At 43.6% G+C, this 22,919-nt stretch overlaps 1 protein-coding gene across 1 annotated transcript in view; it reads left to right on the top strand.

The window, feature by feature from the left end:
- Ube3d (ubiquitin protein ligase E3D) overlaps window positions 1-22,919 on the top strand; it is a 134,609-nt gene that overhangs the window by 69,931 nt on the left and 41,759 nt on the right. The window contains exon 9 of the mRNA XM_075967734.1: window positions 9,235-9,373. Coding sequence (XP_075823849.1) covers window positions 9,235-9,373 — 139 coding nt within the window. The remainder of the gene's footprint in view (window positions 1-9,234; window positions 9,374-22,919) is intronic.

The raw sequence follows: 22,919 nt of genomic DNA on the forward strand, positions 1-22,919 counted from the left end.
TAAAAGAATAAACAATAATTGTCAGGTAAACTTCCATTTAAAGTGGCTGTGCTTATTCCAGACTAAAAATGTCTACTGTGGGAGAGACAAGGTGGAACTCGTCCATGTAAAGGATGGAGAAAAGTCTGCCTAGGACTCTCGGACTGCCTAGAGTCAGTCTCTGCTGGGTGCCAGTAAGTACCCACATTGATGGTGTTTTTTAGCCACTGCTGTTTGTTCTTTCCCTTGGAAACCTTATTGGCAAGGACACCCTGATCCATCAGGGACACTCTCAGTCAGGAACTCTGCCGTTCCCCTGTTGACTTCTGCTGGGCTTTTTTCAGTCCCTGGTTTGATGATATTGCCTTTTGTTGAGCTGCTCCACTCCTTCCCGTTGCATGTTTTAAGCACCCAATTTAAAGCTGTTTTGCTGTCTCTCTGCTTCTAACAACTTATTCTTATACTTTTGGCTTCCTATGTAAGTAATAAATGGGCTCATTCAGAACCAAAAGTACAGCTTTTGTAAATTATTTTCTAGACTGTTCAGAAGTTGGTTGTTGGAAATGCTACTAAACCCTACCTGCCACATAGTGAGTCAATCATGGGGGGAAAATGAATTTTACAAAAGGAAAGTTTGTAACGATAGGAGGGCCTGTGTCCAATTCACCTGTCTAAAGGTAGGGCCTGGGGATCTTTATGGGACAGGCACTGAGAAAGGTGATTGGAGATTAGGAGAGCTCCATTGGTTTGCACAAGCACAAATGAGCTTTCCTGTGGTGGTTGGTGCCTGGCAGAGATGCCCTTGATGCCTGTAACTCACTGGTTTTTAGAATTCACGAAAAACCAGACATTAAGAGCAGATGGAGTGGGTTAGTCTACAGGGCTTGCTCCGTGTTTTTCTCAGTTTCATGTTTATGAGCTGGCTAGACTTGTCTCTTACTTTTGTATGTTTGAAAATTTGTATGACACAAAGGGTTTTTGTTTTGGCTGTAAGGGAGCAGCTGGCCTCTTTAAATGGGCTTCCAATTCTATGTTCTCAGTGATATTACTCCAATTAGGAAGTTTCAGAGAGGCTTGTTCATAGACTAGATTCTCTTTAAAGTAGCTCAGTTGGCAGAGTACTTACTTAGTATACACAAAACCCTGGGTTCAATCCCCAGGACCTCACATCTGTAAACCCAGCACTTAAGAACTGCAGTGATTTTTGAGGCCAGCATGGGTTACATTGTAACACCCACTTCTGAGTCTCCAAATAAAACCTATTAATAAACCAAAGGAATGTATTTGGAGTGCTCTAGATTTTGTTGTTGTTCTTTTGTGTGTTTTTGGTTGTTTGGCTTTAAGTATATTCTTGTTTTCCCAACAACTGGTATCTTGCAACAATGTGATTATTTTTAACAAGCAAAATCTCAATTTCTGGGCAAAAATTAATACGTTAATTTTGAGGTGGATTTGTTGGTATGTTTTTTACATTTATCTACTTTATTTGTATGAATGTTTTACCTTTATGTATGTATGTGTGCCATGTGCATGCATTGCCCATAGAGGTCAGAAGAGGGCACTGGATTCCCTAGAGTTATGAATGGTTATGACCCATCTAAGAGTGAGGGTGCTAGGAATTGAACCCAGGTCCTCTGCAAGGGCAAACTAGTGCTCTTAGCTGCTGAGCCATCTCTCCTCCCCATTAATACATTGTTTAAAGCAGAACTGTTTCCCTGGAACTTCTTTTTAAGACAGGGTTTCTCCTAGCTTAGGCTATATAACTGAGGAAGACCTTGAAATTCTTATCCCCATCCCTCCACCCCAGAGTGTTGAGAGGGCAGGTGTAATGTTGGGTTTGGGCTGTGCTGAGGATCTTGCCAGGCTTTCCTGCATCTTGGGCAGCTCTCTTAGTCCTCTCCTGAACTTTTTGATATGTGGGAGGTTTCCCTTCACAAGGCCATAGGTCTTCCTGACAGATTGAAAAGCAGAACTTTCAAGAATCATGTACCCACATTCTGGTTTTCAACAGTCTTTTAATTTAGATAATTAGTATGATTTTTTAATTAATTTATTTATTAAAGATTTCTGTATCTTCCCCTCCACCGCCTCCCATTTCCCTCCCCCTCCCCCAATCAAGTCCCCCTCCCTCGTCAGCCCAAAGAGCAATCAGGGTTCCCTGCCCTGTGGGAAGTCCAAGGACCACCCACCTCCATCCAGGTCTAGTAAGGTGAGCATCCAAACTGCCTAGGCTCCCACAAAGCCAGTACGTGTAGTAGGATCAAAAACCCATTGCCATTGTTCTTGAGTTCTCAGTAGTCCTCATTGTCCGCTATGTAATTAGTATGAATTTTAATCAAGTTTTTCTCCAAATTTTCCATAAAAAATTCATGTGGATATTGTTTATTACTTAATAAATTATATTTAAAATGTATTAGGTACATATATTTATTGTCTGTTTTTATGAGTTAGTTCTCTTTCTTTGTCTTTCTGTTTCTCCCTTTCCCCCTCTCCATCATAGCCTCATGTAGCTCTGGATGGCTTTGAACTCTCTGTATAGCCAAGGATGACTTTCAACTTTTATTTCTTCCTTCTCTACCTTCTAAGTGCTAGAGTTTCAGAGCTGGGGTGGCGTCCGGGGCTGTGGACATGCATGCACTAGTACGATTTAGTAAGGGTAGTGGTGTTAGCATGACTAATCAGAATCATAGCAGCAGTTCATTTAGTTATTTTGCTGTGTTGTGTCCTCGAGAGAGGTTCTAAAGTTCGTTTGCTTGGACAACTTACATATCAAACAAGTTTATGTTCATGATTCTATGGCCCAGTTGTGGTCCCATGCCTGGTTTCTTACATTGTGGGATTGAATCAGTGGACTTTCCATTATTGTAGTTTATCAGTTGAGTTTCTGGCATCTACAGGCATGAAGAACATTTTATTTAGATATTTCTTATACACTGTTGTCTTTGGTTCTAGCATTAAAGGAGCCATCTCATCTACAAAAGTGCTAGAGATAAAAGATTTACGTTAACATCTTTCGTCTTATTATTTTTTTGTCTCATACCATATGTTGAACATTTTACACCACACTTTTATGTCTTCTCTGTCAGTCCAGTTTACATTGCACTGAACAACTTCCGTGTTTCCACCTTCTATTTTTCTGGGTTATTTTCTTGATATCGATTGGCTTGTTTGTTCTCAATATCACCATTTCTGTTGGAAGTGAAAGCACGACATTTTCTCCCCTCCTTGTTGTCTCAGAATAGACAGGCCCTGTAGTTATGACTCTGGGGATTTTCCTGATGCAAAGGTTTAGAAAAGCGGACCGTGTGTCCTCAGCTTGCATTTTAGTCTCTCAGACCCAGGTCACCCAACTGACAGTTCTGGTCTCTTAGGAAAGCTTTTCCTTCCCAGTGCTTAAAAGTCACAGAAATAACTTTCGACTGGTGTTTGGTTCCTTGTTCCCTTTGAAGTGTCTTTCCTGTTGATTCCGAGGAGAAAGACTGATTCCCATCTAATAGTTACGATGCTTTGCAGGAAATGCCAGAAGTAAGCCAGGTTCTGCCCTGTGTTTCACAAGAGGCTTTGATCTTCTTCATGAGCAGATTTTAGTGCCAGTGTTTGAGTCGCGGGTAGATAGCCACAAGTGACACCTCAGCTTCGTCAACATGTGTCTGAAAATCTGTGTAATGTAACTGGTGATTGCTTTAACGTAAACTGGATGTTAAGCATGTCCCGACATCTTCCCCTCTTTTGTGCATCTGTCCTGTCTCCTCTTCTCTCTGCTACCCCCACACTGCTTTCGTAATTGAAAAAAAGCTGTGAAAATATTATCTAGAGATTTAGAGGAAAGATAGCCAGAACTCTTATTCTCCTAAACAACTGCTTTTCTTTTTCATGTAATACTTTGTCTGTGTACTAATGCGATTAAAATAATATTTGGAATGATTAAAATTAAAGGCATTTGGTAAATTTTAGCGTTGATAGATAATGTGCTGTAGGACTAGTTGTTGGGTCAGGTTGTGTATGAGAAACCCGATCCAGCTTAAGTCTGGCTTCTTGGTCTAATTGCATTATAAGTTTATTCACATTGCTTCAAGTGAGGGGTTAAGGATACCTGGAAGTTAGGTTACAATCTTTTGGGATGGAAGCAACCGCATCATATCTAGTATAGTTGCTATGGTAGAGCACAGAATGTGGGGTTTGGCTGGAAAGGGTTGTGCTTGTATTTCTTTCCATCACTTCCCGGCTCTGGGATCAGGACAGTAGGCTTTCCCTTCATGGGCTTTAGTAAGGAAAACTGCTAAATCACAAGATGCCTGAAGAGCTGGGTTAAAACCATGCAAATGTTCATAATCACAGAGAGCCACGGATAACTACTTTTCCATGGAACTCTTGGCACTATCAGTATAGGAATGTAAATCACGATGCTGTAACATATTGCATGGGGTATTGTTGTAAGATAGTACACGAGGTATTGCTGTGACATAGTACATGAAGTATTGCTTTAGCATAGTACATGAGGTATTGCTCTCACATATTATTACATGAGTCAAGAACTAAACTCAGCATTTTCTGAAGTACCCTTTCTGTAGTGTGCTTAGCCGGAATGACTTGCTGGTGAATGATAAGGCAATGCTAAAGTTTTTCATTTTTGTTTGAATGTCCTTTATAATGGTTTCCACCACAGCCGTTTAGAATGTTGGAACCTTTACTCAGCATTGAAACATGCCTTTGTCTATACCAGAATTGATAGCGGCATCATGAAAATAGCTGATTTCTAGGTCTAGGCAAATGTGAAGGAGAACAAAATTACAGTTATTTCCCTCTAAGGAAAATAGCTATTGACGTGTTATACTGTTTCCTTTTTTTTTTTACCTGAGATAGAGATATTTTCATCTAATATGAATATTTTCCTGTGTGTGTCCTATTACCTTTTTAATTCAAATTTTGGAATACTTTATTAATAAAGTAATATCTTGAGAAAGATAAAAATAACTTCTTATAAAAGAGTGGAAATATACTGAGCTCCATACATTATAAGCTAAAAGGTTGGTGTCTGGAGGGATGGGCATCAGCCCATCCAGTTGCCAAGGGTCTGCATCTTTCTGCTTGGAGAGGATGACAGTCTCCACACCATCCTCAGATGCCCATGTAGAGTGATGGGGACATCATTTGCTTTGAATTCAAGCCAAGCTGACTACTCTGGTCCCACCAATTTCACTCACCATGTGGTGCTGGTGACAATCATATAACCTTTCTGACTGCTGGAATAAACAGTGTCTGCCAGTCAGGGCCCCTCTAGGAAATGAGACAACAGATGCAGTCAGTATGCCTGGCTCATTGTCTGGGTGTGTTAGGCACAGGATAAACGATGGAAGAAACCTAAGGTCTGCACTTATAAAATTTAAGCACACATTGTAGAGAACATCTTACAACCATAATAAATCCAGACAACTCTTAAAATATTTATTTGTATATTTATTTTCTGCTTGACTTGCAAAAATATTACTGCCACAAAGGGAGTGGAAAATGACAAGAAAGTGGTCCTGCATTGAATGTGCTCTCCCACAGTACAGCAGGCTCCAGCAATGCTCATTTCAGTCAAGAAACTTTTTTTATTCTTTTTTTTCACTACTGTATTGATTTTTATTGAGCTCTACATTTTTCTCTGCTCCCCTCCCTGCCTCTCCCTTCCCCCCTTCAAACCTCCCCCAAGGTCCCCATGCTCCCAATTTACTCAGGAGATCTTGTCTTTTTCTACTTTCTACTTCCCGTGTAGATTAGATCTATGTAAGTCTCTCTTAGTGTCCTCATTGTTGTCTAAGTTCTCTGGGATTGTGGTTTGTAGGCTGGTTTCCTTTTCTTCATGTTTAAAAACCACCTATGAGTGAGTACATGTGATAATTGTCTTTCTGTGTCTGCGTTACCTCACTCAAAATGAGGTTTTCTAGCTCCATCCATTTTCCTGCAGAATTCAAGATGTCGTTATTTTTTTCTGCTGTGTAGTACTCCATTGTGTAAATGTACCACATTTTCCTTATCCATTCTTTGGTTGAGGGGCATTTAGGTTGTGTCCAGGTTCTGGCTATGACAAACAAAGCTGCTATGAACATAATTGAGCACATGTCCTTGTAGCACAATTGAGCATCCTTTGGATATATACCCAAAAGTGATATTACTGGGTCTTGAGGAAGGCTGTTTCCTAATTTTCTGAGAAATTGTCACACTGACATCCAAAGGAGCTGTACCAGCTTGCATTGCCACCAGCAATGCAGGAGTGTTCCCTTTTCCCCACAACCTCTCCAGCATAAGCTGTCATCAGTGTTTTTTATCTTGGCCATTCTTACAGATGTGAGATGGAATCTCAGAATTGTTTTGATTTGTATAAGAAACCCTTCTTAAAGGCCTATGGCTAGCCTGGGTTAGGTGTCAGAGCTCATTGGAGAGCTCCAAGTGACATTAACATGCTTAGGAAGTGTCATGTGGCTTTTAATAAGATGTGGGTTTGAAACAAATATTTTTGCTATACATTTAAACATTTCAGAATGTAAATAAATAGCTTCCGTGAGTCCAGTTGTGAGTGGTGGGTTTGAAAGTATAAATTCTGAGCACTTAAATTGTTTTTAAATGTACAGTTGTGTGTGTTGGGGGGCATTTCTTTTTTTAAAACATATTTATTTATTATGTATACAATATTCTATTTGTGTATATGCCTGCATGCCAGAAGAGGGCACCAGACCTCATTACAGATGGTTGTGAGCCACCATGTGGTTGCTGGGAATTGAACTCAGGACCTTTGGAAGTGCAGGCAATGCTCTTAACCTCTGAGCCATCTCTCTAGCCCTGGGCATTTCAGTTATGCCTTAAAAGGTGATGATATTGTGAGTGGGAACGGGGATGTAGCACAGTGGTCGAGTGCTTACTTAGTGTGCACAGACCGTATGTTTGATCCCCAGAACTGAAAAACAAAACTAAGGGTGTATGTCAAAGAAGCAGCTTTGAGGCAACTTCCTAATCTTTATCTCCAAATAAGACTGCAGAGTAAGAGGAATCCATTCATGTTTAAGCCTAGTCCTGGAGCGGGAGAGATGGTAACACATTCCAAATAAGAACACCGCTAGGGTGGTGGTAAGTGCTGTAATAGATAGAAGTGTGCCATTAGGCAATGAGAAGCAGGGTCTCTCCAAGGAAATGACATTGTGCACATCTTTTAGAAGTTCAAGCCCATTGGAAGAATATCTACTGTCTAGACCTAGGTTCCTCTACTGGCCAGAGTATATAGTTCAGTGCTGTACAGGACAGGAAGGGTGGCTTGGGGAGGGCAGAAAGAGAGGGGTGGAGAGTGAGCCTGGAGCCACAGGACTATACCTAAGTTTCACTTTTTAAAAGATAGCGTCATTATTTCTATTTCAGAGAAATGTTGAGTATGCAAAATAATGAGCAAAAGCAGAAAGAATAGCAGAGCCAGTCAATATAGACTAACAATCTCTGAAGCACAGAGAATTCATTCAAACACATCCTTGCTGAAGTCGGGTCTAATATAGGAGAATGAGTGCAGTCTATTCTAGTCCACCCAGTTGGCAGAGTTAGCTCTGCCACCCACAGCAGAAATGGATGAGCAAAATAAAAGCTTGGTAATAGAGTTAAATCAAAGCTTGGTAATAGAGTTAAATCCTCATCACGACTCACCTCCACAATGTTGAAGTTGGTCATGCCTCAGCCACCAGTGCTCCCCAAGCTGCTACCAGTTACCGCTGGTGTGTATAAAGTGAGACCTGCAGAGGTTAAGCTTCAGAAAAATGCCAAAGGAATACATCTGTTTACAAAGTAAATGTCTACATAGTATATATTTTATATGTGATTTTCTTTAAGACTGAGAATGGTGGCAAAGCGCTGTAGCAGGCATCACACCAGGAATCCTCAAGCAAACAGAAGCAAAATCGACTGCTCCTGTATTGTTTTCTCATCATTGTCTCCTGGATTTTTATCATTAAATGGGAAGTTGCAAGTCGGGGCTCCAGAGGCAGCCTTACTGCTCTCTTCCCGGCTGTCTCATCTCAGACAGCGCCTCTTGCCTTATCTAGTGTCAGCGCTCGGTTTCCTGCTCTCGCACATGAAAGAGTTCTCAGATGGGCTCCGCAGATTGCACAGAGCCTCACAGAGCCTCTTCAAAGGCCCCTGTGAAGGATAAAGGGCAGCATCCTGCCAGTCCAACCTCTTCAAACAGCGCCTTTGCTTTTATTTGCATGACAGTTGGCCCGTTGCAAGACTTTGGAACAAAAGGATCCTAACCCTTTAAAAGTTTGAAAGTCTCCGACCCAGAGGTTTCCTTAGGTCCTCCACACTGAGAATGTTTCCACATCTGTAAAATGGAGGTGGCAGCTCCTGTGCATGTGGCTGAAGGGCCATCACAGCATTCTGTGTGGGGGAAAGCATGTGGAACATGGGAGGCATTTAGTATGTTAGCTGTTACTGCCCCCCTCCCCGTAGCATAAATAATAAAAACCCATAGATAGATTGGAGTTCAACCTGAAGATCAGAAAAGCAAAGCAACCAACCACTAGAGAGCTCTTACCTCTGTGAAATCTTCAGACTGGAAGAGAGCAAGTTCCTGTCTCATCTTGTTTTATATTCCTCTCTAGTGCTGGGATTAAAGGTGTGCACCACCACCGCCTGGCCTCTATGGCTAACTAGTGTGGCTGCTGGGATTAAAGGTGCGTGCCACCACTGGCTAGCCTGTATGGTTGACTGGTGTGGCTATTTTGCATTCTGGTCTTCAGGGGAGCTTTATTTATTAAAATAAATGAACTATCATGACCCTTCTCCTCGCAGCAGGCTTCACTCCAATAGGCCTGCATGTCATATGACTATTTTACTTTGATTACTGAAAAATGTGTAATCTGTCTCTTTTATGCCAGCAACAGCATAAAACTATCTTGGACATTTACCTTGTAAATATAAAAAGTTTATTCTGTGTGGGTTTTTTTTGTTTGTGTGTGTGTTTATGCCCGCATGCATGGCACAGCACACGCCGGAGGTCACAGGATAACCTGCAGGAGTCAGTTCTTTCTTTTCACCATGTGGGGATCTTTTTCAAGTTCTCAGGCTTGGCAGTAAGTGCCAAGCCCAGCCTCGTGGATTTTTGATATATTTTTATTTCTACCTTTATATATTCTCCACACACATATTCACACACACAAATGAGTTTTTCTCTATGTCATAAATGCATAATTCTGACCATGCATTTATGGACGTTAACATATCTGTGTGTTTCAGGCTTGCCAGCTCATGGGAAAGTGACATCAGCGTCCACCCTTTAACCCTGCCCTCTGCAACCTGCTTGGAACTGCTGTTGATACTGTCGAGGAGCAACGCTTCACTGCCTCTGTCCCTTCGCCAAATGAATTCCTTTAAGGTAAGGAACAGCTCTGTAACTAAGATGCTTTTCAGGGATTCCATCATTCACAGGACGCAAACCATGAAGAAACATAGTTTCATATGACGATACTAAGGAGCTTGATGCATGCACTGCAGTGTTCTCTTCAGTACGTGAACACGTAGTCTTGGAACTCAAGGATTATCTAGCAATGGCAGAACCCATAGCTCTCTAACTCCAGGTCCTAACCCCTGAAGGCTTCCCTAACAGGCCCGAGCACGGATAACGTGGTGCAGGCAGGTATTGCCCTTCCCCATTTCCCTCTCCTTGCTAAAAGCCATTAGATTACATTCTTGCAGCTAGCCCCAAGGTCTATTCCCTTATTTGACCACCGACTCATTCCTGAGACAAAACACCGAGATCCAACAATCAAAATTTGTTACAGCACCAGCTATCCTGGAACTAGCTCTTGTAGACCAGGCTGACTCGAACTCACAGAGATATCTGCCTGACTCTGCCTCCAGAGTGCTGGGATTAAAGGCGTGCACCCCCACTGCCTGGCTTTAAAATTCATTGTTTGACTAGTATGTCCAATCAGGATCTACCAACTCAAATACAGACTCCCCCTTTTCTCCTTAAAAACCCACTCCTGCAGAAAAGCCCCTGCTTGCCCCGGCTGCTACTGCTTTCTGCCTTTGCAGCCCCACCCCCCACCCCTTCTGCCCCTCGGGGAGATAAATCTCCTTTGTGCTGGAAATTTGGTGTCTAGTGTGTCCTGTTTCAACTCCTAGGGGGCCAAAGTCCCTTACAGCCTCCATCTTCCCTTTCTCAAGAGAAATGGCTGAAAGATCTGGCCAAGAGGCCTGTGAATGCCACTTCCTTTCTCACAGTTTTGATTGAGAGCAAAAAACGTCAAGTCATTTTTAGTGGCTTTGCTATGATAAGCTTGAAGTTAGATGCTGACCAAGTGTTCAGTAAAGATGAAGAACAGTTCCCAGCACCATTCTCTCTCCTCAGCCCTCCCTTAGTCCTTTTCCCCTCCATGGGTACTAATTTTTATAGGTCTCTGCTGCTCAGTAGACTGAACAACAGGAGTACTCCTTCCCTAGCAGCCAGCAAACTGTCACATGAGTGGCAAATGAAAATTAAGTAACAGCTTGTGTTGTGACCTAAAGCTACTGAGTGCATCTCTCTGGCCTTTGACAGTAGAAAAAAATACTCTCTTGAGGCTTTAGAAGCTGGTGGAAGGGGCACACGGTGCCGAGGAGTACAGGTGGAGTTGGCAGTTCTCATGAAGGGAGGGTTGTTGATGTACTCTAGGACAGTGTCAAGATTGACAGATGTTAACCAGCCTCAGTCCCAGACTCTCAGAGGGACTTTAAAGCACACCCTCTCCTGCAGGAGGGAAACTGAGCCAGAGGGCCTCAGACTGAAGACCAGTCTGAAGCTGGCCTCCCCCATTGCCCATCTTGACTGAGTGCTGCCTGAAGGGCTGTGAGGGTTGTGAGTGTAGGTGGAGGTGGGCTGTCTCTACCAAGTTGTCCACACACACTCTCTCGCTTTGCAATGATAGTCTTTATTTGAAGTGATTTGAAATTCTGTAATCAGTCCGTGTAATGAGTGATACAAACTTTATACAAACACATCCTTTTATGGAGAGAAGTACAAGAAACTTAGCCATTATTTCACGGGGAGCAGCATTTATATTTTATTTTCTTCTCTCTCTCTCTCATGTACCATTTGGGGTGATGGTCTCCACTTGTGAATTTTGTGGCATATTGGGGGTGGGGAATAGGACAACAGTCTTGGGTGTGATGTAAAGAGAGAATAACGTAGTCTTCAAGAGCTTAGAGGTATTGGAGTTATCTAAACAGAGGAAGATTTGAGAGAAGAAACAGATATTTTCTCTACTTTCACCCTTTGAGGGTGGCGTCTCAGCATCATGTAAACACAGACACACGGAAGGGCATCCAGCCACCAGAGGCATCTTGAATGAGAAAAGTCCCCAGCTCTGTCAGATCATCAGCGGCTGAGTCCCTCCCATGGCCACCCCACCCCTGGTTTCTCTCCCTTGCTGAGTGCTTGTCACAGAACATGGCACACTTGGCAGAATCTTACAAACAATATCTCCTGAAGTCTCATCCCTGCCCTTACCCCAAGAAAGATGATGATGCATCCTTACCAGGAACATTCTGGGAATGGCTCCTTTCAGTAGGTCTTCTTTTCACATAAAGCATCAGAGGAGACAGGGAAGTCTTCTGGCAGTGTTGGAGAGAAATATTCTCCATTTCATCTTTGTAACACCTACTTAGTCATTTCTGATAATTGAGAGAAGAGCCACCAATTCTGCCTGCATTTGAGGTTGGTTTTAATTGGAAATTCGCTTTCCCACACATCCTAAGTGCTGTTTTAGCAGGAGCTAAAATGACCCTGGTTATGATGCCCATCCTCGTCTTTTCCATCCTCTTACTTCCCCGCCAAGGTACTGACTGAGCCGAGGTGAATTCTTTCTGTGTCAGAATTCTAGCTTCCCCTCTGCTCTGTGACAGCACTTTGGTCTTTCCAGTGTGGTTATCTGCAAACAGAATGCAGATTTCACTGAGAATCCCTGCACTTTGGTTACTGTGGAGGCACCAGGAAGAGCATGGGCATAACCACTCCCTACTTAGAAGTCTCCTGTGGCTTCCTGCTGATTACAAAGAGCACGAGCTGGTACCACGGGCTGGTTCTGGCCACAGCATCAGCGTGCTGGTTGTTATTAGGAGCGTACTCTGTGCCAGGTCTTCTAGCATGGCTAGTTCTCTCTGTCTTTCTCGGATCTCAGCTCCAGGAGCTCAGGTCTTCTCCCACGAGAGCTTAACCTGACTCCCTCCCTGAGTTGCCTTCTCATCACCATTATTTTTGAACCCCGCCACCTTGTGAAGTGATTGCACTTGTTTTTCCTCTACTGAAATGTATGTGAGTGAGAGCAGGGGGCGTTACAATTTGAATCTAAAACAGCCTTAGAGGCTCTTATCTGTAACATTGGGTCTCTCCTTGTGATGCTGTTTTGGAGTCTTTTAGGAGGAGATACTTTAGCAAAAGTGGGCCACTGGGGGCAGGCCTTCGAAGGCTATGCCTGCCCCTGGTTGTTGCCTGCATTCTTCACTTCCTATAGGCTGAGGTATGAACAGCTTGCTATATATACCACACACACACACACACACACCCGCTGGCATGAGCCCAGCCATGCCTTCTCTACTGTGATGGACTGAGCCTTCTTACCAGGAGCCCAGGTAAATCTTCCCTTGTGATTGTCATTTCTATCGGGTACTCTGTCATAGGGATGAAGAAGAAATAATACAAGGGGAATGTGTGTTTTGTTCAGTTTTGTATTAACAAAACATAGAGCTTGTATACAGCAGTTAAAAAACACGGGATGGATGGATGCACAGGTATCCTGCAATCAGCATGGGCATGGGATATCCTAGAAATCCAGAAGGCTGGGCTAGAGGGAAGCAGAGCACGGTAGTCTATGTGCAGGGCAGAAGCAGCATTCTCTTCTCTGCTTGCTCCCAGCTGGACTGGGTGCTTAGTTCGTGAGATTTGTCGACCAGGCTGAGTACTGATGGACATCTGCATTGAAACTTCAGCGTAGAGCTTTGTACAAGTGAGGAAAACATGAAGGGTTCCTTCTCAGTTCGTAAAAGGCACTGGTTAGGGGTCAGTTGTCGTGGGGCAACAACTTTTTAATCCCAAGCACTCAGGAGGCAAGGCAGGCTGATCTCTGTGAGTTTGAGGGCTGCATAGTAAGACATAGTGGGGGGGGGGGGCTGTTTATAGGATTGGGCTCATGTGGACACTAAGACCACATCAAAGGAAAGGTGCATAATAGCCAACTTTGGGTACCAGAAACCGAGACAGATGGCTTTCAGAGGACTCCTGTGGAGCAGGTAAATGCCCACCTGCTGCTGCCATCATTGCTGCTAGTGATTCCACCCTGCATGGTCAGAGGTCAGGGATGAGGCAGCCTGTGCCATGTCCATGCGGATAGGTAGCTGACTCCTGGCCTGAAGTCCCACATGTGCTTCAGGGTGACCTGACTAGCTGAAACCTGAGACTTCCAGAAGAACTTTAAGAGAACCGTACAGGGCAAGAATGGATGGTTTCCATACATGAAGTTTTTGTTTAGAATCCTAGCCTGTGACAGCTGGTAGAACTAGCTATTCCTATGGTCTTAATTCTAGCAGACAGGGAGACATGTCCAGGGAAGGCAGGTGATAGTAAGACTAAAATGGACGTATTTGCGCTGCTTTTCAGTTCCAGAGGTGTCTTTTTCTAGGGAGAGGAATCCTCGAGTGTGTGTGTGTGTGTGTGTGTGTGTGTGTGTGTGTGTGTGTGTGTGTGGTGTGGTGTGTGTGTGTGTGTGTGTGTGTGTGTTGATGTGAACACATGCAATGTTTATGTAGCTGTGCATGGAGGTCAACCTCAGGTGTTATATTCCTTCCTCAGGAGCCATTCAACTTGCTTTTGCCTTTTTTTTAACTTTAAAAAAACTAAAGTTTTTTTCTTTATGTTTACATGTGAGAGAGAGAGTGTGTGTGTAACAGGTGGTGCCCACAAAGGCCAGTTTGGCCTCGGAGCCCCTGTAGCTGGAGTAACAGGTGGTTGTGATTTGACTGATGTGGGAGCTAGGAACTGAATTAAAGTCTTCTGGCAGAGAAGCACGTGCTCTTAATTGCTGAACCATCCCTGAATACCCACACACAAAACAACAAAACAAACAAAAACATAAACACTTGCTTGTTAAGATAGGGTTCTTCTCTGGGCAGCGGTGGCACATATCATTAATCCCAATGTTCTGGAGGTAGAGGCAAGTGGATCTCTGTAAGTTCGAGACCAGCCTGGTCTACAAAGCGAGTTCCAGAACTGTTACAAAGAGAAACCCTGTCTTAAAAAAACAAAATAAATAAATAAATAAATAAATAAATAAAGAAAGAAAGAAAGAAAGAAAGAAAGAAAGAAAGAAAGAAAGAAAGAAAGAAAAAAAAGAAATAGGGTCTCATTGGCTTGGAGCTAACAAATAGGCTGCCTGGCTTCTCCTGCACACTCCTCCCCAGGTCTGAGAGCACAAGCACACATCACCATGCCCAGCTTTTCCATCTGGGTTCTGGGGATCAGTCTCAGATCCTCATGATTATGTGACAATCCCTTTACCAGCTGAGCTGTATCCCCAACCAAGAGGGGTTTCCTGTCCTTGCATCCCGTCGGGAAACAGGTTCTACAGGATATTATTAGGTCTTACAAAAATAACTTGACATCAGCCATTTAAGACTAATGTATCTAGCTAGGTACTGTTTCAATGGCTGGCATTCATTAGCTTATTTCAGTTTCAGAACAGCACTGTTTGGAGGACGCGTTATTATTCCCGCTCCAGAAGACAGAAGCTGAGCCCCAGAGATAGGCTTGATCAGCCGGCGGAAGTAGTGATGGAGGCACATGAAGTGGCGAGCCTTGCTCTGCAGCACCCCACTCTTAGCCACTAGATAATGTTGCCTCCGGACGGTTTTAGTTACACACATATGTTTTTAAACAAAAAGGCTGTGTAGGACCTTTGATGTGCTTCAGTGCGGCCTGGCTAGTTGAGGATTTTAAGAACTACTATCTCCCAAAGGCACTTGGCATCAGGGAGTCTTTTTTTCTAGAGGCATTTGTGTGCCATCTTTAAAGATTTTGATGGCTATGGCAGAGTGGCCTCCGCATGATATTACAGGCTTGTGCTCATTGATGCAGTTGCAATTACTGATTGTCATGAAGATGCCATTTATTCCATTAGTGACTATGCAGTTTTCCTGCGGCCAAAACCGCCTTAGTCAAAATGGTGCCCAGGAAAGAGATTTGCATTTGGTGTTCCTTGGTACATACCAAAACTGACCAGAGGTCCACAAGGTTCCCGGGCAACTCTGAAATCTCACCTCTCACCTGCTCCCGTTATTGTCTTAGTTGGGTTTCATCTGCCTTAAGCACTGTGTATCCTAGTCATAGCCTGGCAGAAGTTTGGATAAAAGATTGAGCCATCTGCCTCCCTCCTAACTTATGTCTTGACTCCTCTGAGGATGCTCAGGTGGGTTCTTCTTTGGAGCCCATGCTTGGTTGAGAGAATACAGCCTTGGCCCCTGGTCTGAAGAAGCCATCTTTATTCTTTCCAACACCTAACTCCTTCTCTATCTAGCTGCTCTTGACCATGCAGAGTGTATGGAAGGAGTTTCCAAGGACCTTGGGGCCTCATAACTGGAGCTAATAGTTCTTCCCTAAGTGGATTGTTGCCTTTTGTAATTTAGAATGTTTGCACAAACATTAGCCTTTGAAAAATCTTCACAACTCTTAAGATAAAGAAAATAATATGTGGGCAAATATGTATGTGTGTGTATGTGTAAATATATATACATATATATATTTATATATATATTTATATGGATATAGATATAGATTTAAGTATTGGCATTCTGAGATAGTATTGAACCTAGATTTTTAAGATTTTTATCTATTATTTATTCTTTCTTATGATAGGTGCATCCGGAAAAAGTTGCCAAACAGTTCTGGGTGTTGTACATGTTATATTTTATCTGATAACAACATGTTCTTTTTTCTTAATATCCTTCTGAGACTCACAATCCTCTAACACCAGAGCAGGGTGAGGGACACCCTCAAGTATTCTGTGTCCTAGAGAATGTTTCCCTGTGTCAAATTTGTTTCCTGTGTATGCTGTGTGGTTTACTAGTATGGGAATATGTAGACATGGAGAAACATAAGGCTTCTTCTCTTACCCCTGTGTGATTAATCAAGGCTGGTCAAGGGTATTCTCTTACCTTGGTGGAGATGATGTGGTTGAAGCATTTTGAGATGAGATCAGAATTTGAGACCCCACCACCACCACTACCACCACCACCACACACACAAGCTATTATACAGCAGGAGACTTTAGGTCTTGTTTCGTTTCATGCTGCTGTGAATTTTAAAGTTAAGAATCTACTGACATTTAAATTCCATCATTTTCATAATGGAAAAACCACACTTGCAACACAGTTACTCAGAACTTAATCATTTTACAATAATCCTCACACCCAGCTACCTTTTACCCCATTAGCATTTATACAAAGTCACAACTAAAATTGGTTTCATTCATTTGCCTGTATTGCTGTCAACAGCTAAAAAAAAGCAATAGCTTGGTGTGAGCATTGAAGTTTAAGCTTAAGAACATAAGCAATAAATAAAACAGGTGCTGTAGAACTATGCAGGCAGGAGCCTGGGGATTTTGCAGATACACAGCAGCAGTGGGCTAAAGAGGAAGTGAAGTTTTAATCTCTACACCTTTTTTCCTGTCTACTCTCAGACCCTGTACTCCACAGATGGGCTTCATTCATCTATTACTTGCCTTGCTCAATTATGGGTAAATTTTAGCCATTATTATTGTGCATTGTGAGCGTGTGGATGTCTGTGGGTGTTGGGAGGATGTTCTGTGTATGGTCTGTGCACACATGTGCATACGGAGGTTGTCCTGCTAGGTCACTTTCTGTCTTATTCCTTTGACACGGGGTCTCACATTGAACCTGGAGCTAGGCTGGCAACCAGCAAGCCCCAGGCATCCTTTGGGGTGGCTGCTTCCCCATAGCACTGGGGCTCTAGGCACATGCACATGCACACCCAGCATTTGACAAGATGCTGGTGATTTGGAGGTGTGTTCTTCTGCTTGTGCAGCATCACTCTTATACATACTGAACCATCTCCCCAGCCTGCCATTATTATTTGTAAAGTACCATTTTCCCTTGATTAGAAAATGATTGTTTTTTTTTCCATGATAGAAAAAGGGGAAAACACAAAAAAAGTCAAGAAAATTAAAACTACTAGAGAAAAAAAAATGTTGTCATTTTATTCTTATTTATGCTTTGTATGTATTCACACACAGAAATTTATATTTATTATATAAATCAGCCTTATTGAAGATGTTGAGCTTAGTGTCATTTTTCAGCCTTTTCCTCTGCTTATTTCTGGCATGAAGATAATCTTCTGGGAGCCTGTTCAAAGACCTTGGAAAGGCGATAGTGCAGGGATCAGCCCCACATACCAGGAGTGGCTTTAAGTGAGGTCAGGAGGCAGAGAGACCTGGACCGAGGAAGACAGGCACTTGTTCACGTCACATTGCCACTGAGGTCTTATAACCTCATGTGTGCTTGAGGAGCTAAGATGGGAGTTTCGGCCCCTTGGGTCTCTAGAGGTGCTCCCCTTCATTCTTCCCTAAGCTCCCATCCCCCAAGTCAGAGATAACCAGACCTGGGTATCCTCCACACATTCACAGAATTTTCCCTTCTTTCTTTTCATTATTTATTTTTTGAGATTATGATATATTTGCATCATCATTTCTCCCTTCTGTTTTCTGCCTCCAAAGCCTCCAAATATTCCTCCTTGCTCTCTTTCAAATTCAAATTCATGGCCCTTTTTCCCCATTAATTGGTGTGTGTATGTGTGTGTGTGTCTGTGTGTGTGTGCATGTGCGCACTCCTAAATACTCTGTAAGGTTACCTTTATGTATGTTTTCAGGGTTCCCGTGTGGTGTTGGATAACCAGTTGGTGTGCTCTGCCTTGAGGAAGGTTATCCCACTCTTAGCATTCCTTATTGCCTATGGTTATAGGATTGACGCCTCCTGGGCTCCCTCATCTACTTTAGCACATCTGTTGTTGTCCTTGCTCAGCTCATGTCTAGCAGTCGTGTTGGTGAGACTTTATGGGTGTACTTCTGATATTCCTAGGAGTCACAGTCATACGCCAAACTCCCTGATCCTCTGGCTCCTAAAAATTTCTCCTCTATCTTCTATAATGTTCTATAATATCTTCATGAGCATTAGGTTTGTGGGAGTTGAATTGTAGATCTATCCATTGGGACTGGGATCCACAACTCTACATTTTGATTGGTTGTGGTTTTTTTGTAATGGTCTCTGTTGCAAAGAAAAGTTTCCTCGATGAGAAGTGAAGACTGCATTTATGTGTGGGTATAAAGATAAGTATTCAGAGTGTAGTTAGGACTTGTGCTAGTTTAGTAAGGTGGTGGTTGTAGGTTCTCCTCCAACATCCGTGGCGTCACTAGTTCTGAGTAGTTGCCTAGGTTTCCAGTCCCAGGCGTGATTTCCTTCTTGTTGAGGAGGTCTTAAGTCCAATTAAAAAGCTGTTGGTTACCGCCATGGCATGTGTTACTTCCAATGTTAGCATGCCATTACTGCGTCCTTAGGGTTACTGTGCCGTGCTGGTTCTTGTAGGTCATATCTTAGCTGGGTAGGATTGTTGCTTGATTACCTCCTTTGGAAGTTTGTGTGGCACATCCTAGTACCATGAACACTAGTCCTCAGAGGGGAGTCTTTCAGGTATGTTCTAGGGGCCTCTGGCCCCTATTTCTGAAGTACATGGTATTTTCAGCAATAGGGACTTAGCTTCCTCCTCTGGGGTGGGAGGCAGCCAAGGGTGGTAGCAATAGCCTGCCATGTTTTGAGAGTCGCTTGGACAACCATGACCAACAACTCAAGAGAGGACTTCGCATAATTGGTGTTGGGGTTTTGTCAGATGGTCTTTGGCTCTTGGAGGGAGCATTGTTAGCAGTGGCTGGAAAATTTCATCTAAACTATAAATGTCTATTTACACACTGACTTAGGATATTATAGGTATTGTTTAGCTATAATCTTTACTATTATTTTACCCTTCTCATTTGTGGAATTTTCTTAAAATTGCTTTAACCTTTTTCCTCAAAATAAATTTCTGAGTAATTATTTCAGTAATTTGAGTGTGGAAAGATTTGCTATCGCCCTTTCTCTGCCCTGTCAGGCTTTCTGCACTTTGTGGAAATAAACAGGTGTTTTGTTGAATACAGCACTCTTGTCTGAATTGTCTTTTCCTCTGCCTCCTTTCTCGTGGACTGTTTTGTTCTCCTGAGAGCAAGGCCAGGCAGAAGGCCTGAGGGTAGTAGATGGGAAGCTACTACCAGCTGTGCTGGCTACCTTACCTCTCAGATGCTCCCATCTCCCAATTCCTCAAGACATCTCCACCTCAAAACACCAGCAGCCCAGGATGCGGAGAAAGCTGGAGTGTCCCCGCCTTCTGTAGCTTTGATGGGTAGAACTGGGGGTGCTCTACCTGCCTACTGAGTGAAGCAAGAATGCAGTAGATAGAGCTCACTAAGTCCACACGCGTGACTCTTGCTTTGTTGTCCTGTTTGTTTGGGGTATGTGTGTGTGGTTCAGGCACTGCATATGAGTGTGTGTGTGTGTGTGTGTGTGTGTGTGTGTGTGTGTGTGTACCTATGCAGTGACCAGGGAAGAACACTGAATATTATCTCTATTGTTCTTTGCCATCTTTTCTTAAGACAGGGTCTCTATTCAGCTAGGCTGGCTAGCCAGTGAGCTTCAGATCCACCTTTCTCTGTCCTTGGGTGCAGGGGGGTTAAAGGCATATGGAGCGCTGTCCCGCTCTTTTCGTGGGTGCTGGGGATTTGAATTCAGGTCCTCATGTTTGCACAGGTGTTCTTACTAAGTCATCTCCCCAACCCCTATTGCCTTATTTTTAATAAGTTGGTTCTCAAAGAAATACATACTCAAGATTAAGAGTGTGATTTTTCCCCTCACTAGCAAACGGTGCTAATTTTCACTTTTGGCTTAAAAATATCTAGTAGGGGCTGGAGAGATGGCTCAGTGGTTAAGAGCACTGCCTGCTCTTCCAGAGGTCCTGAGTTCAATTCCCAGCAACCACATGGTGGCTCACAACCATCTGTGATGAGATCTGGTGCCCTCTTCTGGCCTGCAGACAGAATACCAAGAATACTGTATACATAATAAATAAATAAATCTAAAAAAAAAATATCTAGTCAGCTATTGCCTAGTGCACATAAGTCTACCTGGTTCTTATGGTATGATGGGAAGTGGAGGCTTAATAATGAAGTGGGCTGGGTCGCAAGCACCTTTGTTTCTTGGGGTCATTCACTGTGTATCTTGACAGCTGTCCCTATGACATGGGAATGGGGACCACTAGAGGGAGAAGGGGCGATGTCATGGTTGTATATAGCATTGTTTCTTGTAAGCGTACTTGGGAAACTTGTTTAGCATTCAGTTTTCTGAGTGGAATCTGGGAGTTGGACTTAGTGACTGTCCATCCTGGGAGTAGATAGGCCTAGACATCTGCACTCCAGATAGTATCCAACATGTTTCTGGTACAGGTTTCTCAAAACCAAGTTACAGGAAACACTTACATGATGCTAGACTACATCCTGGTAAAGTAGGAAATGGGTGGAGGCATTCATTATGTTGACAAATACTAGGTCACACGGCTTAATTATTTTTCTGCTCATTTCTTATTAACCTGTACCTGACACAGTCTCTGTGGAATGTTTGTCTTGAGGTTTATAGTTTCCCTTCAGGATTTGTCTTTATTTCTTCTTTCAATCTAGGACGCAGGTGCTCGTTACTGTAACTCACCTTTCTGGTCACTACTGTGACCACCCAGCAGCCCCACCTGCATCCTTGCCTCTGGGCTGGCCCTCTCCCTCCAGCCTGTGCAGCCTGTACCCTCTCCTCTCCTCTCCTCTCCTCTCCTCTCCTCTCCTCTCCTCTCCTCTCCTCTCCTCTCCTCTCCTCTCCTCTCCTCTCCTCTCCTCTCCTCTCCTCACAGCAGAGCTGAGGTGACCGACAGGCACTTGCACTGATGGAGGACTCTCAAGGTCTGCTTGCGGTTCTGCCACCCTCTGACTTGTGGCAGTGTTCCAGTCAGGTGACCTCTGTGGGTCCCTGTTTCATTGTCTGTGGAGGGGAGGAAGGGGTTGGGATAAATTCTATTTTAAAGTTGCTTTTGAAAGTAGAGGCACATGAAGTCATTTTGTCTGTTCTCAGCTGTTTCTGAGTTGTTCGCTCCGACTGCATACTGTGACTTTCCTTTTTATAAAAGGGACTAGGTCTTATTTCTTCTGAACTTCTTGAAAGTGTTTAAAGAGAAGTATAAATAAAACAAGACCGCATAGTTGTTTCTTGTGTGTGCGTGTGTGTGTGCGTGTGTATGTGTGTGTGTGTGTGTGTGTGTGTGTGTACGTGTGCAGGGTTCCAGCACACACTTCCAAAGAACAGAACTGGCGCCATAAGACCCATTCCCCCAGATGACGAGGTGAGGCGATTGTCCCCCTTGATTCTTCAAGGCTGTGAAGCCCAGGGCACACAGTGACGTGGAAGCGGCAAAGAACCCTTCTCAAATGGATGGCCAAGTCAGAGCAAAGGCAGGGGAGTCCTCAGTCTCTCTCCTGATTCATGTCTGTTTTCTCTTAGGCTTCAGCCATATTGGGTTTCGTGTTTTTCTTTTGACTCTAGATCTCGGTCCACACTGAAACATACACGACTTACAAATTTCCTAGTAGTTTTTGTGTTTGTGTTTTATTTATTTCTAAGTGTTGTTAATCTAGGGCAATTTTCTGCATGTGAGTCGCTTTTTCTAGCTGAAGCTACTAACTAGAGACCTCACTCTGCCCCCACACCCGGGCTGGCCATACTCACCAAGGGCTTTTTGGGGATGGGCCTTACTTCCTAGGAAAGGATGCTGGAGACATATTGCTGCTTTTAGAAACAACACAATCACAGCATTGAAATGACTGACTGAGCTCACTTTGCTCACAGAAGGAGCTGCCATACCATTCTCGGGACCTTTTCTCCCTAGGGGAGAAACAGCCTGGGAAGGACGCCAGCCTTGAAGGGAATGATTGATGGGAAGGTGAACCTGTTCTAAGCCTCAATTGAGAAACTCCCGTGAGCCCTCCTCATGATGACTAATTGCTTCAGCAAAGCCAACAGATTTAGAAAATGGTCTGCCGACTGAGGCTGTAGGGTTTGTGAGGTATCATGTTGTCCTCTTGTCCCTCACTCCTACAGACATCATCCTGGTGCAGTTGGGGAAACACTGGAGTGGAGATGGGAGCTGACCTGGGTTCTGGTCTTGGTGGCATCACTGCCTTGTCTGCATCTCCTTGCTCTTGTTCATCTAGCTCCAAACCCCACTGGTTCTGAATTCCCGGCATTATATCCATGAAAGAGTTGTGACTTCATAGGCTTTGCCTTCTCCTAGAGATCAACACTGGATTCCTTTGGAGGTTAGGTGTCTGGAGCGGCTGTCACAAATGACTGATACTGTGCAGGCAGCGGGGAAGTTATCTCTGTAGCATCATCCAGGAGCTTCATGCCGTTCGCATGGTAGTTAGCTTTCCACAGTTCAAGCCGGTGTGACAGATCTGTGGGAGACAAGGGGATGTCACTGTATGGTCAGAAGCTGTGATCACAGAGAGCAGATTAAACCGCAACCGAGACAGTCATTTCAGGAGCTGGAGTCTCTTTTTATCACTCTGGAGCGAAAAGCATTTCTTATTAAAAAATTATATTTGTCCAGTCCTAGTGTTTCTGGCTCTTTGCTAAAGCTAAATGATTCCATTTCCTCAGCTGACAAACTTCAAAGTCATTTGTGAGGGCAGTAAACGCCTGAGACACTGTCTTTCTCAGGTTGTAGCAAAAGTCAGAGCATAGAGAACAGAAGACGT

The sequence above is a fragment of the Microtus pennsylvanicus genome, chromosome 3 (genome assembly GCF_037038515.1).
Source record: "Microtus pennsylvanicus isolate mMicPen1 chromosome 3, mMicPen1.hap1, whole genome shotgun sequence".
NCBI classification, from domain to species: Eukaryota; Metazoa; Chordata; class Mammalia; order Rodentia; family Cricetidae; genus Microtus; species Microtus pennsylvanicus.